General features: G+C 51.1%; 8 protein-coding genes across 8 annotated transcripts; 5 read left to right on the top strand and 3 right to left on the bottom strand.

The window, feature by feature from the left end:
• Positions 1-410: 410 nt before the first annotated feature.
• N7532_004181 (putative ARID/BRIGHT domain protein (SWI1)) lies at positions 411-3,377 on the top strand (the record flags this gene model as incomplete). The annotated part of the gene is made up of 1 exon (XM_056616675.1): positions 411-3,377. One exon carries the CDS (start codon positions 411-413, stop codon positions 3,375-3,377), a length of 2,967 nt encoding a protein of 988 aa, XP_056477032.1.
• A 996-nt stretch (positions 3,378-4,373) lies between these two features.
• Positions 4,374-5,234, bottom strand: N7532_004180 (mitochondrial 54S ribosomal protein mL49; the record flags this gene model as incomplete). Its single annotated transcript, XM_056616674.1, has 3 exons — positions 4,374-4,424; positions 4,510-4,904; positions 5,093-5,234. 3 exons carry the CDS (start codon positions 5,232-5,234, stop codon positions 4,374-4,376), a joined length of 588 nt encoding a protein of 195 aa, XP_056477031.1.
• Positions 5,235-5,456: 222 nt separating this feature from the next.
• Positions 5,457-6,890, top strand: N7532_004179 (eukaryotic translation initiation factor 3 subunit E; the record flags this gene model as incomplete). Its single annotated transcript, XM_056616673.1, has 2 exons — positions 5,457-6,580; positions 6,644-6,890. 2 exons carry the CDS (start codon positions 5,457-5,459, stop codon positions 6,888-6,890), a joined length of 1,371 nt encoding a protein of 456 aa, XP_056477030.1.
• A 1,433-nt stretch (positions 6,891-8,323) lies between these two features.
• Positions 8,324-8,654, bottom strand: N7532_004178 (uncharacterized protein; the record flags this gene model as incomplete). The annotated part of the gene is made up of 2 exons (XM_056616672.1): positions 8,324-8,485; positions 8,538-8,654. The coding sequence occupies 2 exons, from the start codon at positions 8,652-8,654 to the stop codon at positions 8,324-8,326; spliced, it is 279 nt and encodes a 92-aa protein (XP_056477029.1).
• Positions 8,655-10,533: 1,879 nt separating this feature from the next.
• On the bottom strand, positions 10,534-11,700 carry N7532_004177 (ArsA family ATPase; the record flags this gene model as incomplete). Its single annotated transcript, XM_056616671.1, has 3 exons — positions 10,534-10,576; positions 10,654-11,243; positions 11,311-11,700. The coding sequence occupies 3 exons, from the start codon at positions 11,698-11,700 to the stop codon at positions 10,534-10,536; spliced, it is 1,023 nt and encodes a 340-aa protein (XP_056477028.1).
• Positions 11,701-12,293: 593 nt separating this feature from the next.
• N7532_004176 (hydroxyisourate hydrolase) lies at positions 12,294-12,842 on the top strand (the record flags this gene model as incomplete). Its single annotated transcript, XM_056616670.1, has 1 exon — positions 12,294-12,842. One exon carries the CDS (start codon positions 12,294-12,296, stop codon positions 12,840-12,842), a length of 549 nt encoding a protein of 182 aa, XP_056477027.1.
• A 985-nt stretch (positions 12,843-13,827) lies between these two features.
• N7532_004175 (Tvp18 family protein) lies at positions 13,828-14,590 on the top strand (the record flags this gene model as incomplete). The annotated part of the gene is made up of 4 exons (XM_056616669.1): positions 13,828-13,864; positions 13,950-13,965; positions 14,141-14,236; positions 14,290-14,590. 4 exons carry the CDS (start codon positions 13,828-13,830, stop codon positions 14,588-14,590), a joined length of 450 nt encoding a protein of 149 aa, XP_056477026.1.
• Positions 14,591-18,869: 4,279 nt separating this feature from the next.
• Positions 18,870-21,794, top strand: N7532_004174 (Aim21 family protein; the record flags this gene model as incomplete). The annotated part of the gene is made up of 2 exons (XM_056616668.1): positions 18,870-19,791; positions 19,858-21,794. The coding sequence occupies 2 exons, from the start codon at positions 18,870-18,872 to the stop codon at positions 21,792-21,794; spliced, it is 2,859 nt and encodes a 952-aa protein (XP_056477025.1).
• Positions 21,795-24,353: the final 2,559 nt, after the last annotated feature.

Below are 24,353 nucleotides of genomic sequence, written 5' to 3'. Positions count from 1 at the left end.
CCTTCGTTTTCCCCCCAGCTGCTAATTCCGAGACCCGGGCTTAGCCATCCGTTCGCAAGTCAGGAATTTGAGTGATCCAACTTGGTCGGTAAGTACATCTCTTTATTATCTTGGTTTTTCCTTTTCTATTCCCTTATCCTTTTGGATGGGAAGGCTCTTTCCCTCCTTTCCCCCATTCGTTGGACAAACCCCCGGGACGTGTCGCGACCGAGCGCGCAGACCCTAAACATCTCCACCGGACGCGTTCGCATAGGCCTAGAAAATCATTGGCGGTCTAGGTCATGTTTCCCATTGATGATCGAGATGGCCTTTGAATCATGTTTTCACGTCGCGATGATGACGCGCTGCCCTCATTGTCCCCATGACTAACACGGTCTCGCCGAGCAGATGGGTTGGTAAAATCGCACGACATGAACGCCTGGCTCGCCGACGCCTCGAACCTTCCTGGCCAGGAGAATGGGGCTTTCAATCCTTCGACCATCGACCCCTCAGCCGCATTCCTCCATGCTTCTCCAACCCCCCAGGATCCCAATCAATTCCAGCGCATGTTCAACAATGGCGTGCCGCGGAACGCTTCCCCCGGTTTCCACAACCCCAACCAGGTGATTCCATCAAAGCGACCCCGACCGGAAGATGGAATGCCCATGTCTCCACGCCCAGGACCGGGCGGCATCACCGGCTCGCGATCACAGACTCCTCATCAAGTGCCATTCCCTGGGTACCAGGGCCCGGCAAATGGCGCGCAATTTCCCCAACATCCGACTCCCTATCAGCACCTCCAACAGCAAACCGCATCGCCTAATGTAACGCAATCGCCCATTATGCAAGAATACGATCAAGCAAGCGTTCGCATGGGAACCGCATCCCCCAGTCCATTCTCGCCAGCTGGTCCTCATGTCGGCGGCGGCCCCCATATGTCCCCGTCGCAGTCCGACCACGGAAGTCGGGTAAATACCCCGCAGAACAACAATTTCATGCCAGGACAGGCTTTCCCTCAGGGCATGGGAGGCCAGTTCCAGCAGGTCCCCGGAATGAGCCAGGCGCAGCAACCCTCAATGCAGACGCAGCAGCTCAACGGTATGCCCCAGATGCCACAGCAATACCACCAAGCTATCGCTGCTCAGCAGCAGCGGCTTCGCGCTATGCAAATGCAAAACCAGGGCCAGCAAATGCAAAGCCAGCAAATGAACATGAACCCTCAAATGCCTGGGCGTCCTGCTCCTGGTGGCGGTATGAATCCCATGGGCAATCCTCAGCAAATGGCGGCTATTCGTCAAATGCAACAGAACATGGCCAAGCCAAACAACCCTGAGATGTTCCTGCGTTCGATACAGAAGTTCATGATCAGCAAAAACTTTCCCTTCAACCCTACTCCAATCATTTGTGGTCGTCCCATCAATCTCATGCAACTGTATGGAACGGTCATGAAGATGGGCGGGTCCAAGAAGGTGACCGCAATGAATGCCTGGCCAGCAATTGCGCAATCACTTCAATTTCCCCAGATGCAATTCCCGACTGCGGCTCAAGAGATTCGTGATTATCATCAGCAGAACTTAGGCCCGTACGAACAAGCACATATCGGCTCGCAGCAAAAGCAATTTGATCAAATGCAACAGGGTGGCATGCCACGCCAGCCGAGCGACCCATCGGCCATGCAGTTTCAATCGCCCTCTGTCAAAGCGGCACAGGGCTTCGAGACACCTCAGCAAATGAATCACTCCCCTCAAAACAATACTCCAGTTCCCAATCACGCCCAGGCCCAGGCCACCCCGGTCAATGGTTTCGCCACGCCTACCCAAGCAAGGAGCCAAAGCAAGCCTCCTCAATCCGGCCAGCGACTGAGTGTCTCGCGCCCCTCGCAGCCTCCGGTCCCGATGCCGGAAGGTCAATTCACCGCGCCGTCGCCGTCTCAACAGCCTAAGGGCGCCCCGCCAACACCTAGAACTCAACCGAGCCAGGAAGAGCAAAGACCGGAAGAAATTGTCAAGAAGCCTATCGAGGACCCATTCAAGCCTACGGTCATCACCGAGCGTCGCCTCCATGGACCTATTGCCGTGGATGAGATGTATCAGATGGGAGAGGAAATTTTGAGGTACCGGCCATCAGCACCAACATTTGGTGAGATGGGTGTGATTGATATCCATGCTCTCACAATGAGTTTGAAGTCTGGAATTCCATCCGAGATCCGTGTCTCTTTGGGTGCTCTCACGACCCTTTCCTGCGAAGCCCAGATACAAATTTCACTTGAGAACTGCGACGACCTGGTGGAAAGCTTGGTTGATTGTGCGGAGGACCAGATCGACTTCTTGACCCAGAATACTCCAGAGACTTCAGATATCATTTCTTTCCGTTCCTACGAAGATGTGGTCCGAGGCTGCCATTCTGAAAACTCATCACTTGCGGATGTGCCTGAATTTGGGAGTCTTGCTTACGAGCTGGATAGAGCAGTCGACCGACTCATTTGTGTCACCACCATATTGCGCAACTTTTCTTTCAGCGAATCGAACTTTGGTGTTCTAGGAATTCCTGCTGTTACTCAATGTCTTGCTGGCATCTTCCGAAAGATTGGAACCCGCAAGATGTTCCTGCGAAACGATTCGAATACATTGGATTTCATGAAAGATGCCGTGGTTTTTATGGGTAACCTGGCGCATGCTATGCAAATATCCAGCAAGGAGGAAGCGTTGAGCCTCTTACATTTCCTTCTGGCATTCTCGCCATTGCCTGAGCCCTCAAAAGAACCAGGTCATATCATGTTTGCAGAGTTTAACCCTTCCATTCACCGCTACACACCTGCTGCTGTTGACGGGCTGGCCAAAATGCTGGCAAGAGATGACCCCAACCGAACCTACTTCAGTGCGATATTCTCTGGAGATGGGTCTACACCACCCCGGACAGACCTGCTTACGCGCGCATTTGGGCTCTCTATTTGCTGCATCCCGCATAACAGGGTTCTGGCAATTGCAGATGTTCGCAAAGTCTTCCTCCTGCAAGGTCTTTTGGCTGCCGATGTTCTAGCCTCATTCGCCGACGGGGCTATGGCTAAGCTATGGCTCGGCTCTGTGGATGGGTTCGCTATTCATCTTCTTCGCCTTACCTGTGCTGTGTGCACCGACCGCATTCCACAGCTTAGCATGCGGGGGCAAAGGGGGCCGGGCGAAGCGGAGGCCTATGCGTATGCATCAATTGTCAATCGCGGACTGGCCATTTTACGTCGCCTTGCCGAGAAGTCTAAACAAATGGGCAGCGAATCTCCTCTCCGGTTCCCATCGGGGATTACACCTCGCAAGGAAAGTCTCCTTGGAGCCCTTCTTCTCCCCAGCATGGATGCCAATATCATCCGTCAACTCATCAGCTATGCTCGGCTAGCCGAATAGAGTGTAATCGTGAGATAGGAGAATCAAGAATGGGGGTGGGTCCGCCGCTTTGCGCGCAGCATCTACGAGAATTATTTTGATTTCCGTCATGTCATTTGTATTCATGTCTCTGACCGATGACTCGGCCAATCTTCGTTATCTTTGGGCGCCGGTGGAAATGGGGGTTTTTCTTTTCCTTTTCTTTTTGACTTCGACCTGCCATTGTGAGATAGCGAGCCTTTTGTTCTTCAGTGTACAATCTCAAAATACCCTCGAATGAATGCGAGAGATATTAAACATTCAGATTTGTACCGTCTACACTTACCTCTTTCTACCCTGATGATCCAGTGGCTTTGTTTTGAACACATCACCTTAGGAACCTGATTGGACTTTACAATACGTAGCACTGGTGTGATGTGTTATTGATCGAGGTTAAATATAGTCGTAACGAAGAATCGGTCAATACGAGTATCCTAGGGCACCTTTGCCCTCGGCTAAAGGTCAATAGGTCCAAGTTGGAACATATACGAAGTTATTGGGTGGATGATGCATGGATTCATTCAATTAAAAGAATTGGGTGAGCACCCATCAAATCATTGGACTGTACAGAGAGGAAATGGTACAAGAGGAAGAACCGAAGCAAAAGCGCCAGAAAATAAGGACCGTGCCAAAGATGAATGAATAAATCGAGACAACGGCAAAAGGAAACAAGAAAAAAGGAACAGCAAAAACGACCCATGAACTGAGATTAATAAAGAAAAATACATCGAGGGAAGAGGGAATCAAGAAGGGATAGGAAAATGGATAGGAGCCCGAGCACTCGAAGTGACTCTATGAACCGGGTTTCGATCCTTTTTCTTCTTCGTCGCTTCTTCGCATGCTTTTAATTTATTGTGTCTTGGACTCCTGCTTCTGTGCTCGATCCTTTTGCTCAGTCGGATCCGCTTGTTGTAATGGGATAGTCGCGACCCCAGGTCGCAGAGGTTAAGGGAGAAATAGTCCGTTTTAATGATCTCTTTAGAAGTTTCGTTCCTGGAGAAAAGCCACGATCTCGGGTTTGCGCCAGCCCTGTGAGAGAAAGAGTTAATTCTGGAGTCCGATATACCACTCGCTATCTTTGCGACTTCGAGAGCAGGCGGGAGGAAAATCGTACCTTCACAATGATGTGGCCGTTCAAACGATTGATAGATACATCAGAGCTGCGCTGGTCCACGCCCAGAGTGTATGCCAAGTCACTGCGCAAAGTATCCAGGTCACCCTCGGTCTTTTGGATCTTGGTGAGTTGCTTAGTGCCGCCGGCTTTTGTGACGAGGTAAACGGGCAGTTGATTAGATCCGGTACGGCGGACGAAGTAGGGGAGGTTGGTGAGTTGGAGAGCAGGCTTAGGGGCCTTAGGCTTCGAGGGAATAGTCGGGTTAGAAGAGATGGGCTGCTCCTTCAGTGCTTGCGCTTGGCGGCGGAGTTGCGTCAGGAACGTGCGGGTTTGACGGGTGCAGGGAGAATACGATGAAGGAGGTGCCAGTCGGTGTGAGGATTGGAGTAGGGGAGCTATACCAGGAACAAAAAACTTTGTTAGATTGTGCATTTTGCAATTTTTGCAATCTCAAGTGAGATTATGGAATGATGTTGGGAGAGCATTCAACGAGCTGCAGCAGCATACGCGATAGCTGCAAATTGCTCTCAAGAGGCATCATTGGGGAAGGAAAACCAAGAGAAACTTGAGGGTTCACACTTACAGGATGCAAGACGTGTTGCGGAAGATAATGAAACAGCCGGGCTACATGTCGGAACGGAGGCCACGGAGTGAGCAACGCGAGGGTTCACAGTCTGCTTGCACACGGCCGAAGCGACCGAGGCCGATTGCCGGATAGACGCCATCGAGGGTCGAGGGAGAGCAGGACTGGAGGAGAGAATAGCAACCTGGGGAAATCAACAGAGCTGTCGCTGCCGTAGGAGGAGAAGCAGGTTTCTTCGCGCCAGAATTCTGCCACCGCCCGACGCCCAATGAGGCTTAGCGCGGCAACCCTCCCGCACACAAATTCAAAGATTCAAAGATTCACCAAGTGGGAAGACCGTGTCTTTGAACCACCTGAGTCCACCATGGCTGCCAACGCCCCTCCCTCCGCCGAGATGCTCAGCGGCGCTCAACCCACCGACGTCGCTCCCCAGTATGACCTACTCCCCCGCCTGATCCCGTATCTCGACCGCCACCTGGTGTTCCCGCTGCTCGAGTTCAGCGCCGGCAACGATGAGGAGGACAAAGAAATCACTCGGGCCAAGTACGAGCTGCTGAAGCACACCAACATGACCGATTATGTCGCCAATCTGTGGAAGGAAATCAATGACTCCGACTCTATCCCCGACGAGTTCGTTAAGAAGCGCGAGGAGGTTCTGGCCAAGCTGCAGCACTACGAGAACCAGAGCGAGAAGATCACCGAGCTTCTGCAGGATGATGAGGTCGTGGGCAACCTGCGCAGTGACAAGGCTGCCAACTTGCGTTTCCTTGAGGAGCAGCACGGTGTCACCAACGAGATGGTCAACAGCCTGTATGACTACGGCCGGTTCCAGTACAGCTGCGGTAGTTACGGCAATGGTGCCGAACTTCTGTTCCAGTTCCGTCTGCTGTCCACCGACAACGACAAGGTTGCTTCCGCCACCTGGGGTCGTTTGGCCTCCGAGATTCTGACCACCAACTGGGAGGGCGCGATGGAGGAGGTCCAGAAGGTTAAGGACTCCATTGAGACCCGTCTGTTCAACAACCCTCTTGGCCAGCTCACCAACCGCTCTTGGCTCATCCACTGGGCTCTGTTCCCCTTCTTCAACCACGACCCCGCCCGCGATGTCCTGACCGACCTCTTCTTCTCCCCCGCCTATATCAACACCATCCAGACCAGCTGCCCCTGGGTTCTCCGTTACCTTGCCGCCGCCGTCATCACCAACCGCAGCCGCCCCCACAAGCACTCCGGCGCTTATCAGAAGCAATTGAAGGATCTCATCCGTGTGGTTCGCCAGGAGGGTTACGAGTACACCGACCCCATCACCGACTTCGTCAAGGCTCTCTACGTCGACTTCGACTTCGAGGAGGCCCAGAAAAAGCTGGGCGAGGCCGAGGAGGTTCTGCGCAGTGACTTTTTCCTGGTTTCTGCTGCGGACTCTTTCGTTGAGGCTGCTCGTCATCTCATCTCTGAGAGCTACTGCAAGATCCACCAACGGATCGATATCAAGTAAGTTATTAATGGGTAATCTCAGGAATATTTGGATTTCCGTATCACTGACATGTTTTGAAGGGACCTTTCTACCCGTCTCGGTCTGAGCCAGGACGAGGGTGAGAAGTGGATTGTCAATTTGATCCGCGACACTCGTGTTGATGCCAAAATCGACTACAAGGAAGGCACCGTGATCATGAACCACCCGCCGCAATCGGTTTACCAGCAGGTCATCGAGAAGACCAAGGGTGCTTTCTTCCGGACACAAGTTCTTAGGTATGTTCAACTAATAACTGATCTTTTCCCGTTTGGTACTAACATATTTTGAAGCTCCGCTGTTGCGAAATGAATACTCCATCCACGAGCTGATGCCAAAACTGATTCCTTCTTTGTTTTTATCAACCTTGTTTTCTGCCGGCCCATCATAGTGATCCCCCGTGTATGTCACAACACGGTTCTTGAAAGGGAGAATGGGGATTCCGCGCAGAGTGGCATCCGGCTGGCGTTCTTCGGTGGTCCACCTTTCTGATTTCATATTTATTATTTTTACCTCCTTGATCCTCAGTCTCTTCCTATCTCCCTCTCCCTTTCCCTGTCGTCGGATACTTTTTTTCACTTAGGTCTTTTTTTCTTGTTTTTTCTTATATGCAAAGAATGACCTTGAAGGTCTTTTGCAGAGAAGGAGGGTCTAAAAGAAATCATGATGGGACTCCGGCGCTCTCCCTCGCGCCTGATACTGAAGAAAAGAGGCGGGACTTATGTAGAAGACTTCGGGATACACCCGAGTGGCTGATGGATCTATGCTGTTACGAATGGATAGAGATGAGTGAAAATGATGTCTGATAATATCTTGTTTGAACTTGCTTGTAAGCCATTAGAAGAGTCAAAAGACGTAAACAGTTGTGCCAGTGCTCTCGTCACATGTGCCGCATTCGTCTATGTCGTCCTGCCAGCCTAAACTATTCAATGACTTTTTAGCACTCAGGTATGACTGTTGAAGTGCTAGATGCCTATGTCTATTGAGTCCTAAAAGAGGCTTCCACTAGCATCTTGCTGGGTGAAGTTGGGAAGGTTGGGAAGGTTGGGAGTGTCAAGCCACCACATGACCAGCTTTGGACCGGGCAATTCTCAATGACAAAGCAATAAAGAGAGGGCTAACTTTCGCGAGTTCCGAAGGGTATCCGTGGAGGCAAAGCAAAAAAAAAAAAATAGAATAACAAGGATGCCCGAAAACGACTCCGTCAGTGGATCCACTACAGCTCAGGCATCCGTTGTAAATCCCCTTCATCCTGGATGTGGCATTCCACGCAGTAGGGTCTGGGTCCAATCATCGAATTTCCAAGAATGGAAGCGATCGCGCAGGCTTGTGATCCGGGTGTGGCTTGCCAATTGCGTCTCTGGGGGGAAAATCCTGAGTGGAAGTGCAAACAAAAAGATCATCTAAGCATGTCGCTCCATCGAATGGGTGATAATTAAGAAAATTCGTGGAATCCAAGGGATGCAAAAGGCAATGGCTGCTAGACACCCATGGCTTGTTTCTGGTGCAGCAGTTCTGGCTCCACTTTCCATTATCGGGTCTGGGAAAGAAAGTGGCATTGAATCCTCAATTATCCACGGCCGCCTCTGAGTTCTGGGTCCACGCGCCTGCGTGTTCTGGAAGGATCCACTGGAATGATCTCGTTGATGTATGGCTCTGTGGAGTGGCCATTGCCGTTGCCAGGGCCGCTACTTTGGTGGGTCATTCGCAGTGCCTCCTGCATCTCATATTCTCGAGACATGGCTGCGAGATCTTCGATTTGTTCCTGCAGTGGAGTACGTCAGCTTGTTGTGGTCGCCGCTGCTGTCCTGTGATGCAAACAGACCCGTGTAATCGGCACCCCTACGACAAGGTAACCTTCGCGTCCCTACCACAGTAATGAAAGGCTGGTTAGATAGATTAATCGTGGATAACAGCGCGAGATATGGTTTAATGTACCTGGTAGCTATACGGTCTGACTGATGCAGATGGACCGAGGAAGTAATGAATGTGCCCTAGCACGATGTGGCGAGACAGTCCGTACCCCGGCAGCCAGTATTGCTGAACTCGTGACATTGTAGAATCACTCGTGCAATGAGGAAGGAATGTATGTATCTCTCGTGAAAGCAGGAACTGGAACGACTGTGGCAGCACCGACACGAGGAAGGCCAGAGCCAAATACCGGCAGCAGGTGGACGTTTATATCTGTTGAGTGAGCTGCCGGGGACCGACATGGGGTTTTAAATAGTTATAGGCAGATATATTGAGCCATTGCACCCCCCACCCTCCCATGAATCAAGAAAGGGAATTCCGACGTGTAAAACGAGACGAATGAGACAAGCCTCAGCCGGATCTGCAGTCTATCAACCACAACCCTCTGGAGGGGCCAACGATGATCTCACGGAATTGAATTACGCACTCGCTCCAAGAGAGAAAGGGAGCGAGATCCGCGGGGCCATCGAAGCCAACCGAACAAATAGAATGCCGTCCTAGACCAGCGTAAGCCGGGGAATTTCCCGACATCCTTATCCACGGACCCGGGCAAGGGAGGTGCATAGGGGGGTGGGTGCACAGCATGAAAGTGAACAAGTCGCACCATTGCGTCCAGGAACGAACCAGTCCCAAGACCTCCAGTTGTCCAGGAGGCAATAGATTCCCGTCGGAACCGTCGGGGGGTGCAAGATGAGACCAAAAGTGCCAGCGAGAGAGGGGGTAGCACGCACCGCCTCACTTCTATCAGTCAACCAGACCCAACCCTTTTTTCCAGAAAAGAAGAATTCAATATCCGATCTGACTATCCACGGCGGTTGTCTGCACCACCAGTAGCCCGGGTTAAGGCCCAGGTCAAAGTGAGGCTGGCAGGGGAGGCGCCCGTTGAATCGCTGTACTATGCAGAGAACAACGCAACAGTGGACACTCCCCTAATTGGAGGCGCTTCGGAGTCTTGCACGCAAATGAAGGAGCCAGGGCCATTGGCATTAGCAGCTCCAATGGCGTCTAGATGGAAGACTCGAATCCAGATTCATTTGCCTCACCGCACCTCTATGTTGAATTCTGTCTTCTGCAGCGCCAAATTGGCTTCGTGCTGCGGTGATGTCGTGGCACCACGGATGATGCGTGCTGGGCCGTGGGGCCCGGACGGTGCAGCTGGCATATCTGCATCTTGCATTTTTCGGACAAAGAGAGTTTGGGGGGGTTGCGTTGTGTTCTACTGTTCGATGCCGAACACATGGCAGATGCAAGGCAGGTCGAGGGTTCGTTCGAGGTCGGGTGGGTGCATCAGATCCGTCCCACCGGCCCTTATGGACTGGGGTCCACGCGAATATGGGCGAGTCTCTGAGGGCCTGCTAGTAAACACTGGTATAGTGCAGCTCGGTCTCGATTGAAACTGTCCATTGTGGGCTCGTGCTCTCCAGCATTCCACGTTCTTGAGCGACGCGGGCGTCGTAATGCTGTCAACTAATTCAATATCCCCACTAGGCAAAGCAGCCAAGCCCCGAACGCATTTTATGTGACTGGCCCTATTTCGGAGAAGGCTAAAACTACTAATATTTGCAAACTATATGACCTCCCTCTTGAGCTTGAGCGAGGTCCGGTAATGTAGTAAGACGAGTCAGCTGCAATCCGAGCTGTCCGCTATGTAGGAACTGGAGAAAATGGAGGCATCTAAAGTGGGATTCATATTCGGCCAAGATGGATGTGACGAAGCGTGCATGACATCAACAGCCGTAGGGCTGGTCACTGCTGCAGGCCTGAACGGGCGAGATGCCTCGTCGATACAGATTTCCATACATTAGATGGTATACGGTCCTCCCAAGGAATGCCAAGTCCGCTCAAGGGTGCGAGATGCAAGTGCAAAGAGCAATGGATGTGCCAAATATTATTCTCTAGTCTTTCATCATTCGTCGTGTAATCTGATATGCAAGCGCATATCGACACCCCTCACAGCCAGCCTTCACTGTGGGGGAACGTAAGGGTGCACAAGCATGTCGCTGAACCTGGAAGGGAGATAGTCGATTAGCATGGGTGTTGGAGAAGGGAAACGCATACTTGGGATTCGCCCAGATGAACTGACTTTTCTAATTTTTCCTTGCCGCGGACCTCCTCGACCAACAGTGGCATGCGAACCACGTTGAAGTCCTCATAGAGCTCCTCGATCTGCTCCAGATACTTCTTCTGCATCTTCCGACGGGCATTGCACTGGTCGCAGTTGCTTCCATCCTTGGGGAACAGCAGCTGGTTGACGACAATCGAGTGGGTGTCGATGTTGTAGCTGGTCAATTCCTGGATCATGCGCTCGGTCTCGTACAACGACAGGAACTCCGCAATGCAGACGCACACGAAGGTGGTCATGTCCGGGTTCTTGAACTGCGTGTTGACCTCACTAATAGTCTCACGCAGAGACTCCATCTTCTGTAGCAGCTCATCCATATTCTGTCCACCCGGCAGGCCGCCCCGCGCGCCGAGAATCGAGTTCAGCATCGGGCCGAATTGCGACGAGAGCTGCGAGAGCTTGGCCAGCGCCTTCTCAAGCACAGTGGGGAACTGGAGGAATCGCAGAGTGTGTCCGGTCGGGGCGGTATCAAACACGATAACCTCGTAGGAGAGCGACTTGACTTGCTTAAGGACTTCGGCGAAGGACATGGCTTCGTCAACACCGGGAATCTGGTCATAGGCAATGCTTGTGAGTCACTGGTGTATTTGCGCGCATAGAACTGCGGGATCAACTCACACTGAATGCCAAATCTTGCATCATGTTACCCATACCCAGACCCGCCATGGGGTCGTCACCCTGCCCCTCACCGTTGGCCAGAAGATCCTGGATGCTGCCGTTTGGGTCGATCTCCATGGCGCTGAGGTTGTCATAACCGTCGATGAGGCGGGCCTCCTTTCCGAACTTCTGGCCAAAAGCATCGCTCAGATTGTGTGCCGGGTCGGTAGAGATGAGGAGGACGGATTTGCGGACTTTGGCGAGCTGGATGGCGAGCGAGCACGAGGTGGTGGTCTTACCGACACCTCCTTTACCTCCGACAAAGATCCAGCGGAGGGTGTTCTGGTTGAGGATCGACTGGAGCGAAGGCTCCATGTCGAGATCGTCACCATGGACGACGGCGGAGGACATGATGGAGGTGGTGGAAGTCGGAGGTGGTTGCGGGACTGGAGTTGACATTCAAAAATGATGATTTGCCCCGCAAACCGACCGAATGTTCGGGAAGTCTTAAGGCGGCCACCCCGAAGATCGCTCCTCGAACTATCAGTGTACTTCTATAGGCGTTGCGGACTTCTCATGGATAGACGATGAATGGCAGAGCTGATTTTTTCAATATTTCATCCATCGAAAATGCGGTCGTCCCTCCGTATACATCTCCAGTACTAACTTGCCTCTGCTATATGTACTACTTACGAGCAGTGCTAGTAGAATGCTCAAAACAGCTGAACGGAGCGAGTTTTCCAGCAATTGACAATCTCTACCATAATTCATGATGATCTTGAATGACAGGAGCCACTTTTTGCCAAAGTCAATCGCATTTGAGGCCACTAACTCCAAAGGTGCCCGCTCCACCCGCTCTCCGTGGGCGCATGGCATCCTCCGCATCTATCGGTGCCCTCCGATGCCAATGGCCCTTAGAAATGGCAACGCAGTTCCCCCGCGAATTTTTCGACTTCTTTCTCCTCCAATCTCTTCTTCCTTCGATCCTCCTCCCTCAAAACTGAATGGACGCTTCGCACCGTGATTCCCAACAGGGTCGCATTACCAACCGCCTCGCCCTCGTCCAGCAGCAGCTCAACTCGGCTCCTCGATCTTCCTCCACCTCCACGCCGCAATCACAACCACCCGCCACCATGGCCGCGCGCGACCCCATTACCTGCCATTGCCTGAACACCTTGACTGGCACTCCGGCGGCTAATCTTCCTGTGACTCTCACACTGCTTTCTGCTTCTGCCTCACCCTCCAGCCCTGTCACCTACCATGCCGTGACCAACGCCGACGGCCGTGTCGCTAAGTGGACGCCCGCAGGCGCATCCACCTCGGTCCCGGAGGTCTTGTCTGCGCTCCCGTCGGCGGATAGCAAGACAAACTGGGCGGTACGCTTCGAGGTTGGCCCCTGGTATGAGGCCCAGGGCATTGAGAGCTTCTGGCCCGAGGTCGAAGTCAAGTTCACCGTCAAGGGCCGTGGCCGTGAGGGCGAGGAGGGCTGGCGCCATTACCATGTCCCGGTGCTGCTGGGTCCCTGGAACTACTCGACATACCGTGGCTCTTAAGATCAATGCAGAATAGAAATTATTGAATTACAGATACCTCTTTAAATTCATGTCTTTGTGCCAGTTCTTCGCGCGCTCCCGGTCCCCATAGCAGCCATAGCAGACTTAGACAGCTAGTGCCTGGCATCTCACAATTGGTTAAATTGTTATATAGCCAAAGATAGCTTTTCATTTTATCCAATTGGCAAGATGGCCGAGCGGTCCAAGGCGCACGGTTCAGGTTAACCTGTTCCTCAGAGATCTTAACAGATTTCCGTGTCTCGAAAGGGGCGTGGGTTCGAATCCCACTCTTGTCATATCTTTTTTTTTGGGTTTTTTATTTTTTATCTATCTTTGTTTACAATTCTACATATTTTTTTCATTGCTTTTCTTTGGCTGATCTCTCAAAGTACTAGTTCCAAAGGCCCTCTATGCAGGCTCCTTTGAGTCCAAGGCGCCTTGCCTGTTGTAGTAAGACATCCATTGAGTAGACTTACCGTTAGAGCAGTAATATGAAGAATGCCACGGACTTGATGATCATTCGATTGCTTGGTAAACCTCCATGCTGTTGATAATACTCAGTCTCTTGGAAATATCCAGCCAAAAACAATACGGCAGCCTTGGGAGCTCTTGGAAGAGTCACGTCGCTCGGAATACCCAGTTTGACGTCTGCCTAGCTGAATTTAAGGGGCCATAAAACCAATATCCATGAACAAGAGCTCGAGAGTTCCATTCTGACATCAGTTTACAACTCCAGCTTCCTAAAATACCCAGCAGTCCACTCGAAGATCCGACCGTACCTGATCGACATCTTCGTGGTTTCCACTTTGCTTTGTTTTGTTTGCGTTTCACCATTGACCGCCCGGCGTCCCGGCTAATCAACCGCGTGTACCCTTTCTCTTTGGACACCTCATCTCCACGCTGCAGTCCCTCTCTCTATCGCCTGCGGTCTTAAGCCGAGTCTCTTCTCTGTCGTCGCTACACCCTCGCCAAGAATCCGCCCATCATGACGCTGTCGGAGGAGTTCCGCTCGAGAAATTTCAGTACGTATCGCCTCGTGCTGCTGCGGCGACTCATGTCGATCAGCCCCATCTGATCAACAGACTGGCTAACATTGCGCTTTCTCAGGCATTTATGGTCAATGGTTAGTGACTTGATCCCTGGTTCTCTCGTTCTGGGTCCTGCTTTTGCTTTGGCACCATCGTTGGGGGAGCGCTGTCTGAACGGCGGCTGTTGGGCGCCTTGCGACAGGACCTTTGAGCAGCTCCATGCACTTCATTCTGGTGGGAAGCCCGTTCCCTTCTGACATATTATACTAGGACTGGTGTGGTCTGCATAGTTCTCTGCTTCGCGCTTGGTATTGCGAACCTCTTCACCACAAATGTTCTGCACATCATTCTCTCCGCAGTATGCCTGTGAGTATGGCCCGTTCTGTTTCGGCTTGGGTGCACAGCGCTGACCTGATCAGTGCTTCGGCATTCGTGATTCTCTTCATTGAGATCCCCTTCCTCCTTCGAATCTGCCCAACCTCCTCCAAGTTCGATTCCTTCATCCGCCGTTTCACGACCAACTGGATGCGTGCTGCTATGTACACCATCCTCAGTGGTCTCCAGTGGGCCAGTCTTGCCACTGGTGCCTGCAGTCTGATCGCCGCCGCCGTTTTCTTAATTATTGCTGCCCTTTTCTACGCCCTCGCCGGTTTGAAGAGCCAGGAGTTTGTCGGTAGCAAGACCTTGGGTGGCGCGGGTGTTGCACAGATGATTGTCTAAGAGGATGGAACCCATTGGGCTTGTCGTTGCCTTCCTCGTATCTGTCTGCGAAATGGCAGAATACTCGGTGGCTGAGGTCCTTTGTGAAACGATGAGATGCTCGCTGCGATTCCCTGGAAGAGCCCTTTCGGGCGATATGCATTGATATGCGCCACGATATTGCTTGTTGTTTTGTTGTCAACCTGTAATAGTACGTCTCGGTCCACTTTAGGTCGGACCTGCTTGGGACCCTTGTGTTGCGATTGCGGACATATTCTGGTTCTTTTGTCTTGTATGGTTTAGATGAACTTGTTGGCTCTTAAAGTACCACCTTTCACATTGCCTCCGTGATCCCAATGACCTTGCAATTGTAATGAGTAGTCATGTATGTGGTTTTAAAACGGCACCGCCTTCCAGTGCCTGGGTATCCGGTATTGAGACAGTTCCGTGTCTCGTACCTCGGTACTATGGTGGTATGGTGGTGGTGTACACCAATACGTGTATGTGGGATTGACGTGAACCACCTCGGTTCTAGAAAGCACCACATATGCGGCAATTGATAGGGGTGAAAATGTCCTTAAGGGTCATATGATCGATTGCTGTGTATGGTAGTTCGGCCTAGTAGAATGTTAAAATGAATATCCCAGAATTGTAATAAAAAGACACTGCTCCGTGTGTTGAGGTTTGAGGATAAGGCACCGAATTGATGCCTCATTCCCAACCTCTGTCGGCATGCCTGTCCAGGGAAACCGGAGGCACTGAGCTTGATATGCGCCTCAAGCGCTCTTGCCGCCATTATATTCTACATTCAGGGGATCTCCATGTGAGAACACCGATCGAGACCGATTATGAGGGGTTTACTACTGTCGGCGGTTTGCCGCTCGTTCAGGGATAAATACCCCTAGAATCACATGTAGACAGTTTGATACAGTCAAGTTCAAGTTCTGTCAATTCCATTGAGGTCGATTCATCTAGCACGCCCTTATTCAATACTCAGTGCTTCGTCGTAGCCCATCCCAACACCGTGATCATGGTGTAGCGCGAATATATATTTGACAATTTTGCAATTATCGAACCAGGAAAACCATATAGTTGAGCCTCACCAATCGACCACACTAGCACTGAAAGGAATCAAGAACCCATGGCCGAGGTTCTTACCGAGAATCGAGAGCCAGGAACGTCTGCAATGATATTAGGAGGCGAGTCAATGCGAAGGTGCGGCAATGTATTATATTTGATGATTCTAGGAATATATTTTCAAAAATGTCATCTTCGCTATATTCACCGGCAAGATGGCCGAGTTGGTCCAAGGCGTCAGGTTAAGGTCTACCTTAACATCAATTTCCTGATCTCCGCAAGGGGGCGTGGGTTCGAATCCCACTCTTGTCATTTTCAAAAATTTTTTTTTTTAAATTTTTTAAATTTTTTTCATTCTCAAGGATTTTCCAATAAACTTGGTTTTGAGATGTTCCAATTCTCTATTTCTCTCAAAGTGTGACTGAGAGTCAGTTTTCATTTCATTGTTACTATTTCTGTCTTTCCACCCCATGGCAGAAGTGTGATTCCTACTTTCGGGCTATTGTCCCGCCTGCTCCTGTACCAGTCATACACCTCAGGTACGCCCATGGCTTGTTAAATCGCGTCGTAATTTGGCGTGTCGTAAATTGATCTCATTTAGAGGTTTATGTAGAATCGTGCTCTGCCCCAGGGTAGTCATCATCGATCGACACCCCGCAATTTCTAACTACATGAGCGGGGCGAGCAAAAGTAAGAACCCCGCGGCCTAGACACTCAACACTTCACATGATCGATTTCCCCCTTCAACCCCCACCTGAAAACTGACTCCCGTTGTCCAGGGGCAGGGAAAAGCCACGTCAGAATAGCAAGTCACTCCGAGCGCCCCGCGTCATACACTCAGACTAGTGGCGGCAGTCTCAGTGGGCGTGGATCGGTTGGGAGTGGATCTCAAGTCTACCCAGCAGATCTGATTCAATCGCCAGCTGCTCGTGCCTCGCCGGACAGTGTAGATAGCTATTTGCGACAAAATTTCCATGAAAGCAACAATTATATACGAGATACTTGATTCAAACACCCTGTATGTGGTTGGTAAGAGGATATTCGTTGATCAGCTTTGCCGAAGCGGATGCTGGATGATGCAATGCGGAGAACCCTAGTACGGTACAGTACACCACTGACCGCTTCGGTATATGTGGTGCAATCCTATAGTATCGGATCCTGTACTAGCGGTGGTCGTTCACGAAGCTGCCGATCTCTACTGACTACAACTGGGATCAGAGTGTACTCAATAGAACCTCGTTGCCCCTCGACTGCTTTCATCCACCATGCTTGTTCAGCTTCTTTAAAATTGGCCTTCTGCCCGACCCTGCTGCCTCCTGTCCCAGTTCGGTCTCCTATCGAGGTCATTGGAAACCTGCGATACTCTGAATATGCAAGCAATACCTGAATTTTCCTAGATGCTTTAGACTCAGGCGTTTTAGGGGGCTGCTTTAATATCCGTGGCTTCCATTCGACCATAATAGTAGCTGCTCACAGGAACAATGCGCTAGTTGCTACGGTGTTTCTTTCACTTGACTTTCTCGATCCTAGACTATGTCATGGAAGCAGAATTGCAGGCGAAAAATTGAGAAATCATCGAAGCTCTGCAGCCTTTTTTCATTTATTTGTTTTGCGGAGGTGCTCCAATCAGTAGGACAACGTGTCAGCCATTACGCTTCTTGGATTAGGGGCCTGACTACTACTCTTCGCAAGGCAGCAGTGCTTGGACCAGAAAGGAATAGACTCGGCATCAAATAAACAAATCGCTGTGTGGATTTGGCTTAAACCCCAAAGTGTACCAGTAAATTAAGATCAAGCCGAGGACTTAATCGAGAAAAGCCTCGGCTAATGAAGTTCCAGGCACCGCGAAACCTGAATTTGCAAGACAAATGAGCGTCTGGAACTGAACCTACTATAGCGTCACTGCGTTGGCAGTCTAAACCATTAGCGTCGAAACTTTCCAATCTCTGGCCACGCAGCAATCTTCCTTGAGGGCCTATCTCTCCGATTGGATCTCCTTTGATAGGGCATTCCATGATCTGAGCGATTGTTCGGATCATTTGACCGCTTTGTTATCAAAGGGAAACTGTACTAAGAGTGGCTAAAACATGCCCGAAGGTAACTGAACGACGTATCGTAAAGGCCCCGTTTGTTCACAGCGACAGGCGAACTGGCCACCCAATCATACTTACTAGACGATGGAGTGGGCCGAAGATTTAGCCTTTTCAACCAATTGGCTTTTTATACCACCAGTATATGCTCTTATCTGAGAAGATTGGCGGCGGCTGCCAGAATGCCCCTTAGCACAGCCACTGAGAGGCCATCCAATTATGCTAGGTCTATTAATATATCCCAGTGAATGGTCTGGCCACAGAGATTATCGGTCCATTTCCCTCAGGCGGGGAAGACCAAGCTACAGGCTATGGACGATGGTTAGACCGTTAATGATTTGCCAGCCCTCGAACATGAAAGATCTCAAGTCTCCACTCACAGTAGTGAGATGAGGCATTTACTCGAAAATGCCGCAAACAAGGAAGTGCTCAAACTTATGCTGTTATAAATGCCTCGAATAGTTTCTAGGCCCCTAAGCAAGAAGGATATGATATTTTATCGTCAGTGGTGCGAAGATATTATCGTAGAGAGCATACCTTTTACTGTACAGTAATATAGGATTTGTATTACATGCAGTCGAGTATGCCAATACCCTCGAGGATTAACTTGACCGGCTACATGTGTGGGGATTCGTAACCATACGGTAATATGACTGAAATATGGGTATTGGATGGCACTCGATGCGGTCAGAGCACGTCACGCGCTCGGTGGGTCCGGGCAGAAAGAAGACACTACATCATCCTCCCTCCGCATTGCTCAATCTCTGCGTTCTTTTGTACTCTTTGACCTTTATTCGTGAATTGTCTAGTCACAATTCACACCCTAGTTCCTCCTTACAGGGATTTAATAAATCTGGGTAAGCAAATCACTCCGCTTGATGTTATCACCCTGCAGCCCTCCTTCCCCGTGGTTCACTCTTTCCCTTGGCTATTGTTCCGGAGGTCTATCCTGCCTTGCATCCATGCAGGTTACTTGGCAGGACGGGGCCTCTGGATCTTCCACCTTTCCGTCCCTCGGGCTCGGCGAGGCATTTGGCAGAGACCAAGGGGCAGAGAGGCCTAAGCTAGCACGTGGCGCTGCCTGGGATTGTTGACCTAAGCTAACATTGAAACCTGCCAGCTTTAAAACGACCATGTCGACCCAAACTTCTCCGGTCGTTCCTCCCCGACCGGCTCGATCCCCACGACCTCCTTCATCTACAGATATGCCTAGAATTCCCCCACGCCCATCGAACCGCCGTGCGGACCGATCGTTATCCCCCATGTGCGATAGCTACGCTCCATCCCCACTCAACGAGTGGAATGGCCCGAGTATGAGCCGCACGACCTCCAACGATATCCCCCAACGGCCGCCGAGTGTAACAATACCGTCTTTGGGCGAGGAGGGCATTGAATATGCTGATTTGGATGTGGGACATGTGTCCGACAGCCACCACCAGGCTCCGGCAGAGACTCGCAACGTTAGCAGTGAATTGAAGATTCATGCACCAAGACCCTCATTGCCCACGTCGAGTGCTAAGGCAAAAGTGCAGGCGGTTACCCGCACAGACTCCCGGCAGGCCGCTGCGGCAGGACTGGGCCGGGAGAGCTCCCCGGCTCACGATGAGTCGGAGCGTCCTAGTCGTTCGCTGCACTCCCGTGCCAGTGGTTCCCGGGGCGACTCTTCCACTGCTTCAACCGATCGTCGACAATCTGCCCAGCTCGCCGATGAGCACGGTTTTCGAGTACCCATGTACCCGAATGCGGGTGACGTCCAGGCACCATCCCCAAGCCCCTACCTTGATCAAGGTTCCCAGCGGCCGGGCCGCAACCATAACCGCAGTCGTAGTGGCCGGGACTCATCCCTGCCCCCCGGTAGTTACGGCCTGCACGGCCACGGTGTACAGCACACCGATAAGTTCGAGAAAGCTTGGTACGAAAAGCATCCCGATGAATTCGCCAAGGAAGAAGGACAGTATGGCCCGGGAATTGGCACTCCCCGTCCTGATTGGGCTCTGAGTAGGGATGATTTGAATAAGATCGTTCGCAGCTCAGACCCTACACCACCTGGAAACGGTAGGTTTCAAGGTTCTCACCATCCCAATCTAGTAGAGCCCCGAGAAAGCTAACTAAAATTTGCAGGCACTTCCCCTAGCCTCATTGGTACTCCGGAGGAAGAGGTTGGTTACCTTGCCTCTGATGAATACATGCATCACATGGCATCTCCGCCGCCTGATGCGCGGAATGAGAATCAGCCAAGTGTAGAGTCCCCTCTTCGTCAGATGAGTTTCCCAGCCTCAGAGACCGAGTCGAGAAATCCTCCAAAGTCCCAACTTCGCCATGGCCGGTCCAGTTCACGCGGGCATCATACGGAGGGTGACGTGATTCATGTTGACGATCCAATGCATCATCTACACCATCCAGATGGCTTCGCTCCTACCCCGGCTATCGAAGATCAAACCACGGAAGCGGAAGAGCCCCGCGATGATGACGAACCTATTTTGGCGGCTGATCAAGTGCGCCCTGAGTCGGCATATCTACACCCCGCGGTTTCGCCATCTTTCGAGCACAGGGGAAGTTTTGACGAAGATTATCACAGCCGGTCGCCTAGTGCTTCCCATAGTCGCTCGAACAGCAGATCGGCGAGCGCTCAAGGTGCACCCATGTTGACTCGCTTTGACTCACGGGAGTTGCAGGAGGACACTCATACACCCCTGGAGGACGTGGAAGAGTATGAACCCTTGTTCCCCGAGGAAGAGACCAAGAAGGAAAAGCCTTTGTCCGCGGCGGACCGGTTCAAGGACCGTCCGGATGCACTGAAGCACCGCTTCCCGAGTCAAGATATCTGGGAAGACACCCCCAATAGCCTGCAGCTGCATGCTACCGTCAATACACCGGATCTTCCTAAGAGTGACTCCGAGACGACATTTGAAACCCCCGAACAGGAAGCCCAGCGCAGAATGCAGGCATCAAAGATTGATTCCCACCAGGTTGCGTCTCAGATTCTCGAAGGAGAAGCTGGCCGCGACAAGGAGAAAGCGCCGACGCGGCCAGATACTCTCAAACAGCGCTTCCCAAGCCGGGATATCTGGGAGGACGCTCCTGACAGCCAGCAGCTAGTGACCACCATTGAGCCTGCCAAGGACGAGGTGAAGAGCCCAGAAGTGCCCTCGAAGCCATCAATTCCTCCACGTCCGCAGAAGCAGCTTCAGTCAACATCTCCAACAGAGAAACGTCAAGCGCCCGTGATACCCGATAGACCGAAGCCTCAAATCCCCGCCCGACCTTCCAGGCCCAGCTCTCAAGCCACCAAGGAACCTTCGATTGAGGAACCAGCTGTGCCCAAGGCCAAACCTGCTGTGCCCGCTCGTCCTGGTGGCAGTAAGATTGCAGCTCTGAAGGCAGGCTTTCTGACAGACCTGAACTCGCGTCTTCAGTTAGGTCCTCAACAACCCAAGCTCCAGGAGAAGGAACCGGAGCCACCAGCTGAAAAACAGCCACTCAGCGATGCCCGCAAGGGAAGAGCCCGCGGCCCGGCCCGGCGGAAACCAGCCGCAGAGAAACCCATTGCTAGACTCCCTGTTATTCCCGAGATCAAGATCACCGAGACCTGGAACGTCTGGCAAGTCGGCGAGGATGGTAACTTGACTGTCGGCGACACCAAACCGATTGAGTTCACCGCCGTTCCACCCGAGCCTGTTCACGACGAACCAGAGGCTAAACAACCTGTGGTTCCTGAGCCCACAGAGACAATGGCAGAAGATTCCACTGATTCAACTTCAAAGCCACCAGCTGCGACTGAGACGGTCTCTCCGAGCGCGGTGGACGTCCCGGAGATCAACCCAATCGACTCCGAAACTTTGGAACCGGCCTCAGAGCCTGTCGAAACACTCGAGTCTACGTCCGAAGATATCCCAAAGCAGAACGAGCCCGAGTCATCCCCAGCTGGGGCTATCAGCGCCACGCATTCCCCTTCTGAGGCTACGAAGCTGGATGATGCTGCGGAGGATATGGCAGCCTTTGCCGATGGGAAGAAGAGCTCTGATGGAGACATCCACCCCGTCGAGTCGGCTTCGTAAGCCGCTTTCGTGTCCTCAACCATTCAATGTCATGGCTTCGTCTGCTTTTACTTTCTTATGGAACCCATGTCAGGAATACGCAGGGACTGGACGGCTTCAGCTTCCCTCCCTTCTGCCGTCCATTGTAATCTGTCATTGGTTGCCTCTTCTTAAATCTCATCTAAGGGTGTTCTTAGACGCTCACTCAATAATCACGATATTCTTTCTCTGATTCTTAAGTCACAACTTGGCAAGTCCTATGAGTTCCGTACAACCGCTGGAGTAATCAAAGCCCCTGAATGTAGTGCGCTCGAAAAGTTGACATGTTACGGCTAAGGTGTGTGATAGTAAATAGAGAAGGTAATTCATTTGGGCGGGCTCTACAATTTTTGTAGTTTCTAATTTTATTGAATGTACAGAAGATTTGGGAGTAGGCCCAGTGTTTTTGGGCTCAGATGCGTCCGATATCCATGCGGTGGAAAAATATGCAAATGACCTTGGCACGATAGCGAATCCGTCAACAGTTTAAAAACTACTACACCCGTCGAAGGCCATGTGCAAGATCGGAAGTAGAGCTCGAACTGAAAGCCTTTCGGTTGGCAGGCAGGAGAGACGGATCAAAGTTTGGAAGGCCAGAAGTAGAGCACTCCTGAAAGACTCCTCGAGATATCATATCATATTAATCAGCCATTTCGAAGAATTGACAGTGAGACTTCGCGGGTCTTCTGAAATTCCGTGGAATTTGACCGTAATCTTCCTACGATGTCAAACAGCGATGACCGGAAGGGTGCAAAACAATTTAGAGTCGATCCACTAGCGGGGGATCCTCCTCTAGGACCAATCCATGCTGATCCAGTGTCATATCCAGCTCGGCCTCAAGATGTCCAACCTGGTCACAAGGAATGAGACCAAGACCTGGCAGCTGATCACGTAAGTGAATGAGTAGATGTTCAGGTGAACTATCAGATAGGTGACCGGTGAGAGTAGGGAATGGTGAGTCGGATGGAACGTTCAAAATAGCAAGACCATGGTGGGCACGTTACGTACTAAGGTGTGTAGTGCTTAGAAGATACTTCATCTAAATAGGGGTTTCCATTTTTTTTTGTACTATTTAGTCTAAATATGAATAATAGTTCATTTCATGGCCCCTTCTGGTCAAATGGTGATAAAGATGGACTGACCAGGGACTCGTTCCGGCCGATAATAAAATAATCGGCGCGACACAAAAGATCAAATGGCCGGAACCCAAATCTGGAACAACAAACATTCCCCAGTTCCTTGAGGATGTATGTTTCCTATCTCTGTCGACTTCTCTGAATCGCGAAGAGTGCGATTTGAAGTCGTGGACAAAGACGTCACTCCTCTAGAAATGGGTCAAGAGTGAGCATACAATGGTCCGACAGGAAAAGCCATGATATCGCCAATGGCGTTCTTCCCGCTCTGAGTGTATGCAAGGGTATTGCGGACCGGGGTTATGTTCCAACTGTTAGTCCGATTTTCTTGTAATGAGGGACGGCGAAGATCAGAAGGACCGCGGAGGCCAGAGGAGGCCAGTGAGGTCAGTGTCCGTAGGAGCCGCAGGATCTGGAGGTTCACGTCAATTAGTGCAGGCACCAAAACAAGGGAAGCTGGCTATAGGGAAGGTGATATTCTAGATCCAGCGAAGTGGTTTCAGCAGAGGGGAGACATGTGGAGAGGTAGAGATAGAGAGGGAAGGGCCATAGTAAAGTGAGTGGTAGATTTCACAGTCCTGACCGCATGTTTTTACTAAGTAGCTAGTCAGTTAGTTACTAGTTAACTAGTTAGTCGATATGTGACACTTACTCAACGCCAAATATAACTAGGTATAATCGCTCCTTTTATATGGACGGAATAGGAGTAGCCTTGAAGGTTTTGGTTACTTTGATACCAGGTGTATCTGTATTTCCAATATTCTATCTTCCAGCAGAAATCAAGTAGAAAAAAGGGTTTAGTTACCCCAGTTCGCAATACCCTGCATACAGAGTGGATGCCGTGCAACTCATTTCCGATACTCTTGAACACGCGCAGAGTCGCTGTGTGTCTCATCATTTCTGGCCTACAGCGGTTTCAATGTCTGGGCCGGGTATGCCATTCAACTCTGTTCGCATTTCCTCAACGAATTCTGCGTCATATGAAAGATTGTTGAGTAGTTTCATACTCAAAGCCGGCTTGATGAAGGGCCTTGACGACATGACAGCAGAGTGACGGCCCTAGAACATAAGTGCAAGCGAAGCTTATGCAAGATTTCACGCAAAAGCACAAACATGGTCCTTGTTTTAAATTCAAATAGGCCTAGAGAAGATTATAATCATAGATATTATTATGTATTTTTTCTTTATTTCTTATTTAGTATAAATATAATGATAACCTACTTCATGGCCCCTTTCCGGTCCAATGGTGATTAGAGATAAATTGACCAGGGATAATCTGACCAAGGGCTCATTCCGGTCGATATCCAAAATAAACTGACCCAATTCCCGGGCGATAGTAAAAGCAAACTGGAATCCGTTTCCGCTGCGATAAATGAAAACACAAGTCTCAAAGCATTGGCATGATATA

This window comes from Penicillium argentinense (assembly GCF_028826775.1).
Source record: "Penicillium argentinense strain IBT 30761 chromosome Unknown utg000004l_segment0_segment0, whole genome shotgun sequence".
NCBI classification, from domain to species: domain Eukaryota; kingdom Fungi; phylum Ascomycota; class Eurotiomycetes; order Eurotiales; family Aspergillaceae; genus Penicillium; species Penicillium argentinense.
The sequence above is the reverse complement of the archived record's forward strand: the minus strand, read 5'-3'. Positions and strand labels throughout refer to the sequence as shown.